The sequence below is a fragment of the Cryptomeria japonica genome, chromosome 3 (assembly GCF_030272615.1).
Source record: "Cryptomeria japonica chromosome 3, Sugi_1.0, whole genome shotgun sequence".
In the NCBI taxonomy this organism is placed as follows: Eukaryota; Viridiplantae; Streptophyta; class Pinopsida; order Cupressales; family Cupressaceae; genus Cryptomeria; species Cryptomeria japonica.
In genome coordinates this window covers 893,439,716-893,450,903 of record NC_081407.1, presented here as the reverse complement: position 1 = coordinate 893,450,903, position 11,188 = coordinate 893,439,716, and the positions used below count along the sequence as shown (strand labels likewise).

General features: G+C 32.2%; 1 protein-coding gene across 1 annotated transcript; it reads right to left on the bottom strand.

Moving 5' to 3' along the window:
• Window positions 1-1,089: 1,089 nt before the first annotated feature.
• On the bottom strand, window positions 1,090-3,207 carry LOC131059730 (peroxidase 49). The gene is made up of 4 exons (XM_057992760.2): window positions 2,929-3,207; window positions 2,232-2,423; window positions 1,907-2,072; window positions 1,090-1,799 (listed from the first exon to the last, which is right to left on the bottom strand). The coding sequence occupies exons 1-4, from the start codon at window positions 3,157-3,159 to the stop codon at window positions 1,387-1,389; spliced, it is 1,002 nt and encodes a 333-aa protein (XP_057848743.2). The 5' UTR covers window positions 3,160-3,207; the 3' UTR covers window positions 1,090-1,386.
• Between the last annotated feature and the right edge of the window lie 7,981 nt (window positions 3,208-11,188).

Here is an 11,188-nt window from a genome sequence, read left to right as displayed (position 1 = left end):
GACTCCACTAGGGTTCTTGTGGCTCAAAACAATATTTCCTCTGTTGTTCCCAAGGGGTCAGCTACTACTTTTGTTATTATTGAAACCCCTTCCCATGATTAGTTGGTTGTTCCTAGATGCTTAGATTGCTCCTATTTCCAGTATTTCAATTAAGGTTTTGCCACCTTGCCTCTGCTCTAATGATGAGCTTTGTAGTTCTAAAGTTTTTTCCTCCTCACTTGTCAAAAGGGTCCAGATTTTGAGGAGGGCTCTTCTTGAACGGTTGTACAACACAAGACCTTTCAAAATTAGGTACGATATTTTGGTTGGTCAGTAGTACTTTGAAGAAAGATATATGTAAATTTGGCTAAGTTTGTTTTTTTCTTTGTTTAATTCTTTCTTTTGTTGCCTCTTTGGAAGCTTTGTTGTTTCCTTATAACAAGGTTTGGGCCCTATAAAAAACCCACTTACTTAAAATCAAAAAGAAATAATTCATGTGACACACTCATTTTTGTACAATATAAGTGAAAGGAATCTATACATTACATGTTAGTTTCATATCATACATAATAATATCACAATACAAAATATACAGGTTTTCAATACATTTATTGAATATAAGATCATTTGACCTTATTTCAAGTTATGTGGTATTTTGTTCAAAACTTCTAACTTATGTCTCTAGATTTACATCTTACTATTATCAAGCATATGATTAATTGTATTATATATTGTGTAACTTGTCTTAGGATTAATCTAGTGATCTATGAAGGATGTTCTTTCAAATACAAGAACTATGTTAAAGTTGTCATAGCCTCTAAATGCATAAAAGAATATGAAAAATGTGTTCAACTTGAATCATATCACACCCTAAGAAAAAGAGAAATAGGAATTAAGGAAAGCAATAGACAACCAAGTATTTCAATTTAATATCCTTAAATGTATGATTTTTTTTAAAGATATACTCTTTAACAATTTTATTGTGATAAATAAACCATCTTGATTGCGTTAATTTAAAATATTCAAAATTGTATATTATTTTTTTAATTTTTAAACAAATATAATACAATTAATACAAATAAGATATTTAAATCGGAAAGAAATTTTTTAATTGAAGATGAATAAATAAGTTTGTGTAAAAGAACCACATTTATTCACACTTTTTTAATGAGGTGTGACAAATCCTCATGTTCATAATTTTACTCAGGATGTAAACAAACAGAGAAAGGGAGGATCAGAACTTTTGTTCTTTGGGAAACACAAATCATTATTTCAGAGGACAAAAAAGATAGGGGATGATTGGGCGGGGCAGAGAGTGCACCGAAACAGCAAAAAGAAATGCATACTGACGACCTCTGACTCATTCCTGGTGGCAAAAAGCATTGCAAAGTGGGTTTCAAAAGAGTGCTACATAACAGAGCGACAATTAGTCCTGATCTGCCCTCGATTGCCGGTGAGAGGACTCATATTTCCCAACTTAATCATTGATTCCACAAATTGCTTCAGAAACACCTCCTCCTGTTCCGCATATAATTTCACAGTCTCCATTGTTTTTCCTTGTCCCTTGGTGAACAAAACCTCGTCAGAATTCAGCAGTCCTTTGTTGCTCACCAATAGCTTGAAATAGTAGTTGTCGAATTTGGTAGGAGTTATTGAATCCAATGGGGAGAGATTGTTATCTCCTCCTGATTGTGGGCACACAGATCTCAGCTTAGCGGAATAACTCTTCTCCAGGGTGAAATCGGGCTGCCCATTTCCACTCTGGTTGTACAGCCTTTGTCGGAAGCTTGTGCAACGAGATTGACCAATGGTGTGGCTGCCTGTATAATTTTATAACATACAGATTGTTTATGGTCGGCTTCATTAAAACCCAGTTGCTGTTTTCTCACTTCAGGAAAAAAAATACAGGTAGAAGTACAGACGGTACCTGAAAGTGCTACTAGGTCCACTTCATTCAGACCTTGGCGTTTGAACTTAGCGATAAGAGTTTCTAGGGTTGAGTTTGGTGCAGGGATGTTATTGTTTGAGCCTTGCAAGCTTGCACTTGTGGAATCCCTTCTCCCCAATGTAATTTCCCAACTGGGTCCTCCACTCTGCACATCAAGATTAACATAAATACCCACAATTGGGGGATGAATTTCTTGATCTAATTGAGAGTTTGTTTTAAATAATGAGTTTGAGGACAATTTATATATACATCAGAGCATAAGTACTGTCAAGAATAAAATAGAAGAGATAAGGGCGATCATTACCAAGACAACAGAGTCACGAGCGGCAATGATAAGAATATCTGCGCAGGAGACAGTTTTTGGGCATGCCTTCTCCAACTCACTCTTTATCTGGTCGATTACCTCGAATCCTCTGGCTGAATTTTTGTTGGGATTTGAATTCTTTTCGCTCACAATCTTGGCACTGTCGTCCAGAAACAGTGACGCGTCACACCCCTGTTTGGACAGACACTGATTGAGACAATGGAAATAACAATAGAAACTCTAACAGAAAAGTTAGAAATTAAATCTCACAACCCAAGGAAGAGCTTATACAGCTGATGCATTGTGATCAAAGTTGTGTTAAACAACAACACACCCACTATTTACATCAGTGTCAGTTTCAGCTAAAAGACAATAAAAATTATAAAGCAAATAAAGAGTTAAAAACATGGTTGTAGGTTTGAATTTCAATTCAATTTTGAAATAAAGAGCATTTGAGACATGGCCATGGAGTTTAATTTCACAGCCAAGATCATATTCATTAGAGACATGGTTACAGTCATTCATGGCCATGTACATTGAAGATCGGATGGTTGAGCCGTTGAAAAACATAAAGAATAGTTCTAAGTTTAACCGTAATTCAAAAACTATACCCAAATGAATTGACTTTCAAAACATGATGACAGAATTATAAGACTCCAAATATATAATCTATGGAAAGAGAGAACAAAGAATGCACCTGCACAAAGCAGTCGTGGAACTGAAGACGGAGCAAAGAAGCCGCCATTCTGGCTTCCTTCATCACAGCATTCTGCACAACAGACTTCACAATTTGCTCAGCATTTGGACACGACTTTTCATAGAACATTGGACTCAAACCATTGTTATACAGGGGATGTGAGGCAGATGACCACAACATAGACATACAACACACTATGAAAACACTCAAACTTCCAATACATATCGCCATCTTAAACCTCTCAATCTGAACCTTATTATCACTCTCTACTCAGCATAAACTCTGAGACAAGAGCTTGTGATAAATTAGGACTGAGCTGATGCATTTTTATACTACATCATGGGCACCACACTGGGGCATACTTTCAAGGAGCGTTTGAAGAGCTGTTAGCTGTAATCTTGACCATAATCAACAAAAAACAATATAATACACATACATATGCAGGCTTATTGATGAAGTCTATGCATTCGACATATGGGAGGTCGCTAGATCAAATTTTGCCCCTTTTTTTTGGCACAGCCGACAGCAATGTGCCGTCTGATTATGTGAGTCCTTATCTCAATTTCTATTTTATGGTTGAAAAATGATTGGGTGAGCCAATACATCGACGTAGCGTAGATTCCTCCATTAACATGCAAAGTCAACAAAGCTTTTGAGAAATGCATACGTTGCTTTTCTGCTCTTGAATTGAAACAACATTTGTTTAATGGAAGAAAAACTACAATAATGTTTGAAAGAGTCTTTCAATCCAGAAATGAAACCTGCTCCCGTGGATTATTTCCACGCCATACTTCACACGTATATAATTTAGAATAAAGCACAGATCTTGTAAGACCCGATCAACCTTTTTTGAATTAAAGTACTTAAACACAAAGAGTTTGATTGCTTCCTCCCACTCCACGTTACTGTTACTGTGGATAAAGATAAAGATAGTTACAATGCTGATGAGTTGAGTTGGTGGGTAGTGAGCAACTAATTAAAGCCCGTTCTTATAAGAACCTTCTCTCAGAATTCTTTTTACTTATTCTCTGACACTTTTGGCACTTTCATATAAGTAAGATCCAATTTTATCATATGTGGTGGGAAGTTCTACTCAGTTATCATCTACTGGTTTGTGGAACACATTGATAGAGGGGTTAGCTCAGTCAATGCAAATCACGTCTTTATTTGAGATGGATTAAGTCAGTTTATTCTTAATTGTTTAACATGATGTTTGAGAAGCCATTATTCTATGATAATATACGTTTACTTATTTGTTCTCTTGCTTCCTTGTGATGAATCGTCGGTGAGCTGGTTATTCCATCATTCTTGTCAATTGGTGCGTCTAAGATTAGTTAATTTTGGGAGATGTCATGTGATTTAATCATTTTTCTTAAATGCCTCGTGTGGGAAGTTCTCATAGGGTTACAACTTAGTGTATTATTTTGATGACATGTTTGCTAATATTTTTATTTACAGATGTTGATAATCTTGTAAATAAAAACTTGTTGAAGTCATAGAAAGTTTTTTAAAGATATATTTAATTACAATGTGGTGTTGTAGATTAATAAATTGATGAATAGTAATGGTGATAGTATAAATATAGGGTATATCAATTTAGTTAATTTAATTATGTAATTAACGAACAAATTTGGTTTAGAATATGATCAAGTATTTAAAATAAGAATTACATGTCATCAAAATCATAAAATGAAAATTATGATATTAAATATATATGAAAAAAAAAATAAGGAAATAAATCTACAATCAAAGTAATGGGATGGCTCTATCCCACTTTTACTAATCAAAACAAATCTACTATCAAAGAGACCATAAGCTTGTATTAATCCATTAACACAAGATTCTTATAATGCAATCAAATTCTCTCCTAAATTGATAGAATTCCAACAACATGATGATGCTTGCAAATGATCGTAAGTGAAACCCCTATCTCATATCTCATTATATAAAGTAAATTGATCCCACAATAATGGGTTATTCTTTTTGGCCAAACTTGACATTGAAATCAACAGTTTGCATAAGATCTTCACTTTTTAACACTTATAGAAGCTAAACCATTCAGAATTTGAAGATGAAGCAAACTACTTATTTGTGTAAATTCTAACTATATTTTTTTTTTAATAATAAAAATAAATTGTGCATATTTTTACATAACTTTTAATAACTTATTTTTAATAGTAATCAACATTTTTCAAAAGTGATGTTTAAGATATCAATCATAACATTTTTTTATAAAATAAAATAAAATTGTATTTTATAAAATATAGATTTGTCACTCCAATATCTAGTGTATGGATATTTTTTCATAATTTTTTGTTGCAAATATTTTTTTAGTTAATTTTTTAAGTCAAAGAAATTATAATTTGGACAGAGGTGTATGCCATCATGCATAACTTTTTTATTTGTATTTGAATTAACATTTTTTTTTGTTGAAATGAGAATATCAATACCTAGGGAAAATATATATTTTACAAACTTTTTCTCCATTTTTCCTATTTTTCATGTGTGAAACAAAAACCTTAATACTTGATAAAAAAAACTATATTCACAATAATTAAACAATGAATATATTAATGAAATCAAATATATTCGAAATTATAACTTTTGGAAATTTTGTAATAAGGACTGCAAACTTACAAAATATAACTTCTAAATGAAATCATTTGATCCCTCAAAAGGTAAAGTAAAAGTGGTCTTTTGTTAGCATTCAGATAGGGGCAAATGAGACGCCATTGTAGGTGTGACTTAAGACTACAGGCATCCTACCCAAGGGGTTTGATCTAACACTCTTCAATTTATTCCTTTAAATGTGACCTTTTAGGCTTAAATCACTATAATTTCTAAAAAACATGTGATTTTAGAAAAAGATCAAGATGTCCCAAGTCTAAATTATAATTAGGTTTAGTGGTGTGAAAGAGGGAGATAAGAAAGAGTGAGACCTAAAACCCTATTTCACCTAAACATTGGAATATGAAACCTCAAAAGGAGGAGATATGCTTAACTCTTGTCAAAGGGAGACAAGCATTAACTTGGGAATTCTATGATTCCTCGCGAGGGCTTCACTTAGTAAACTTGGGTTATAGCATGTACATTCATGGCATACTAAAGAATCCCCCTATTTTCAAAACATATTGCCCTAAACTCCTTTTTTGTCACCCCCTCCCAATATACAACCTGAATTAAAAGACCCCCTATTTTCACCAAATATTGTATGTTTTCATAGCCAAAATTTAAAAAATCCCTATTTTCACTGATAGGCAATATATGCACCCTCATTTTTGGGATATTAAACCCCCCAATATGAATGCACGTGATATAATATTGACTAGTAACTGAAGCCCCCGTGCCATTCCTTTGCTTCTCTTTTAAAAATGATATGAAGTTGAAATGCAAGATAGCTATGATCTAAGTAGGTATGAATGAACAAATGAGATATACAAAATTGTTTGATGTAGAAATGGAAACTTCGCAACAATTACAAAGATGGACTAAGAATACAAAGGTGCGCTTGTGACTACAAATTGTTCTGAAACTTGATGGACAATGACAATCTAGATGCCCTTATTTTGTGATAAATCTCTATACACAAATCTAGATTTGAGCTTTTGAGACCCTGCACTGAGACTCTGGTAGATCTGAAGTTGTTATGGGAGGATAATGGTGCACATAATGCTCTTGCATAGGATATGGGCATTTTAGATGTCCTTGTCCAAGGATTTTAGATAGCTAGATTTTGGAGTGATGACCTATCCTTGTGTCATGAATATCTTCCAATATTTTTGTCTTTGCTAAAAACTTGTTGCTCTAGACACCCTTGTCCTTGGACAAGGGTATTTGAGATGTCCTTGTCTTGCTTAAAGGGGCCCAATTTTGGACCCAACAATTGTCATAAAATTTGAGAGGGAAATCCCTTCCCGTGTTTACCTATCTCAAAAATTCACACACTTGTGATGAGGTGAGGTATAAAAGAAATCCTTAGCCCCTCATTTTAACATCCATCTTACATATCCCAATTAGCTCTTTGCATGATTCAAATCCTACAATTTAAATTCAAGTGAGTAAACAATCAAGTATTTTCAAAGTATTGAGAAAAGGTCAACTATTTAAATTTTAAGCATTCAAGATGGAATCCATGATCAAGACAATATGAAGACATCTTACATCCTACATGACAACATCAACCTTTGCATGAAGAATTAAAGACAAGATTCATCAAGGTATAACATTCCATATCAGTAATTAAATTCAGATCTAGCCTCTACCCTCTAAAGGCATGCTTTACACTTGCATTACATTTCAATTTCAATTTCATTTATAGGGTTAATTCTAAACTTGGGGTTTAACCTAAGCAAGCCCTTATCCACAACACAACTTCTCTTCATCTGTGTGTAGGTTATAGGTTCAAAAGTTGTAATTTTGGAATTAGGCAGAGTAGATAGAGATGATCATATCCAAATTTTGTAGGAGCGAAAAGCAAAGGACAAGATCACTCAACACACCTATGTTTAACAATTTTTTGGAAAATCTTTAGGAGGATATTCAAAGCTACATTCTGATCCCAAAAAGATGAATTTGATTTTCATTTGACATTCTGAAGATAAGGTTTCCCAGAGCATCCTTGTCCTACACTTTCAAGCTCAAATTCCAAATGCAGGTTCCCCTCTACTCCCTAATTCCAATTATGTGTTTAAGGTTTCATACCATATTTGAAAATTCCTATTTATGTTAATTCATGTCAATTTCGTACCTTTAGTCCTAGACCTGACATTCAATTTACATATTTCCATAGCTCATTTTCAACTCATATAGGGAGATCGTAACCCCTCTTATGCTTAGTCATTTTCAATCAGATTTGTGATGGAGCCAAGTGGATTCACTCCTTTCCCGAAGTGTTTGAGAAATATGATTTTTTCCTTGTTTGTATCCATAAACTTGTGAGCACCTCATTTTTATTTTTTATTTTTATGAGTACAAAGGAGGAAGAGAACACCCTTTGGGCTAACTAGCATAGTTTGATCAAACTAAGTTTAACTGAACTATTTTTCTATTGTGTGGTGCCCGTTGGCGTGATCGTGGTGCTTAGATTGTATCAAGTGTTTAGCTGGACTATTGATTTCATTTGAACTATCATATGTGTCATGTGATGTGGTAGAAAAATTAGCATTTTGTTTGTATTTCTGAAACTTATCACTCTGCTATATTTTTCTTCAGATAGAATATTTTTACAAAAAATAAAAAATACCCTTTTGTAGAGCTCGAAGTCACAAATCTAGACATATAATATCTTTAATATTTTGATTAATTTTAATATTTTTTTATTTTTTAAGCATTGCAAGTAGGTTTTTTAAGTTCAAAAAGAGGCTAATTTGAAATTGAAAAAAATATTAAATGATTTTAAAGAAATTTACAAAAATTATTTTTCACTAGATGGGAGATCTTCTCCAAAAGGATATAATTTTTTTTGATAATGCTAAATTTAGTAGACAAAGGTGACATTGAATGAAAACTGTCAAATTCAACTACGTTGAACTACAAAATATTATTACGAGAAAAATATACGTCAAATTTTTTTTAGCACTACATATATATATGTCCTCTATTTGGAAAATTAAAATCACAAAAAAATAAGTTCTTTTTTCTTGGGTGATGCCATCTAAAATCCCTAATTTTCTTCATTTTTTAGCACTAAAAAATCCGTCCTTGAATATATATAAAAAATATCCTTTTTTTTTTTTTTTTTTTTTTAAATAACAGACATAAATTTCATTAATATTTTTGCATTTGATTAGTTTTCATCATTTTGAAATTCATTTTTAAAATGTCACTTTTATGCAGTCAAAGTTAAATAGTTTTAGTTGTGTTGGCCACTTTCTTTATAAAAGGGTGACAAAACAATGTGATTTTACCTCTTTAAACCATGGGCCCAAACCAAGCTTCCAAATCCAAGTAAAAAATCTAACACCCCATTCAAGAAAATAAACTTTTAAGAATATAATCTACCTTTCTTTGTCACTATTTCATGTCATTGGTACCATCATTACTTGAGGGACAAATTATAAATTCTAGCAGTCCATAATTGAGTGGCCAACTAATGTATATCTCACCTATCATAACAAGCTTAAATCCACTCTTCTCAATATAATTTTCAGCACTACATGAAGGAGAGATGCTCAACATCTTATGGAAATTATTGTAAATCATAAGAATTATAAATCTAGTTGTAAATACCATTAAAACTAATATTCTAATTTATATAAGGAGAATAGTAATCCAAGTACCAATTCCTAAGATGCTGGAAACACATTTAATATGCATGATGATTTCAATTTGATACCACATTATCTTAACATTCTCCCATTTGGTAGTATGCATTACAATGATATAAATAGGAAACATAAAATGAACCAAGTATACAATACAAGGATTAGGGCCTCCCAACACCAAGAGAAATTATTTGTTCTCACTATAATTTCATAAGTGAACCTACAACATCCAACTTTCTAAATCATGACCTTACCAATCTCCACCATCTCACAAACAAAGTGATATCAAACATCTATGTTATTAGCATGAGTACAATATATAAAGTTTCTAGCCAAATAAAATACTTTGACTATCACATTTAATTTAAACCACCTTGCAATCAAAATTCTCTTAAAAACAATCTATATAAATAAACTAATTTATTGTAAGCATGTGCAACAATCGTATACTCAACTTTGGTAATGTAAAAAGTAATCATGGGCTACCTCAAATAACAATACAACTGATAGCACCACTAAAAAACAAAGACAATGCATACCCACTAGTGGATATATTACTATGTGCAAGTCATCTACTGAATCTACATCAACAATGCCATGTATGTCTAATAACTTATCCATGTCATTAAATCCATGATAAATAAGAAATAGGTAAAATTTATTTATAAATATATAAAATCCTCTTATAATAAGTATAATATTATTTGAGCAATACTCTGTCTAGTACAAACTATTGCATATATCAAGCTACCAACAACACTGGCATAAAATACAATATACATATCCTCAAAATTATAATTTTGAATTAAGGAACATGTCTAATTAAATCTTATTTCCTATATATAAAGAAATTGTTGGTGTAAATAATTATTCATCTTGGATATTATTACACCTTACTTAAGTTTACTTAGGAAATGCATTTCATAGTAGTTTGGGTATGAGACACTTGGGTGTTTGTGCCACATTGGGATAGTGTGTGTAGGAGAATTTCCACCTTTTATGGTGTGATCTTGTTGTTACACTACACATTCAGTGGGTGATCCACCTCATGTGGAATATTATATTGTTTCTCCTACCTACCCACACCTATTTCCTACCTACCCTTGTTTCTTATTGAGCCACATGTCATATTTGTGTGCTCACATATCCATATAGCCTTGCCTATATAAGCAGGCTCATATTCATTGTATGTAATGATTGATGATCCAATTGATCAGTATTTTCATCTTGATAGAATACAATTTATTTCTATCATATATTTTGTCTCTCTTATTTGTGCTTTCCATTGCCTCTTGATCTTGGCAAAATCTCACAAAAATACTCACAAGTTTACAATCATGCATAACAAAACACCATTGAATAGTATCAACATACTTACTCTAATTGAGTGGGAGCTTTATGTGAACTTGGTCCCTAATAATTTCTATTCTCTAGATAAAAAAACATTTATGGCCCTTACTCATTCATGTCAAATGAACAAGAAATGTTATTTTGAAGCCCCCTAATTATCACCTTATTTCTATTAATAAACATGACATTAAAAAACAAAACAATAATTAGAATTTGATCATCAATAATTTTAATGTAAACGTAAATATTCTCTTCACTTCTAACAATACCTAACTTGAATATAAATCTTTCAACCTTCTAGTGCAACATTTTAGATGATTATTTCAATACATATAATGATTATTTTTACCTACAAACCAAGTTATACTTCCCATTTACCCCAAACCCATCTAGTTGTCACATGTAAATTTCCTCTTCAAGATCACCATGCAAGAAAATAGTTTTAACATATATTTCCTCTACTTCAAAATTACAAGCAACAATGATAAAGTGTAAAATCTAATAGAAAGATAATTTAGTTACAAAGGAGAAAATTTTATCAAAATCCACTCACTCTCTCTAAGAGTATCCCTTAGCCATCAATTTGTGAATTTACATCTCTAACTTATCATATGGTTTTAATTTCTTCTTGAGTGCGATCTTGAAAT

Excerpts from the sequence above, each read along its gene's own strand:
- LOC131059730 (XM_057992760.2), bottom strand. The coding sequence starts at position 3,159 with ATGGCGATATGTATTGGAAGTTTGAGTGTTTTCATAGTGTGTTGTATG. Across the intron at positions 2,424-2,928 it reads TCCACGACTGCTTTGTGCAG|GGGTGTGACGCGTCACTGTT; the intron begins GTGCATTCTTTG and ends CTGTCCAAACAG. Across the intron at positions 1,800-1,906 it reads GGACCTAGTAGCACTTTCAG|GCAGCCACACCATTGGTCAA; the intron begins GTACCGTCTGTA and ends AAAATTATACAG.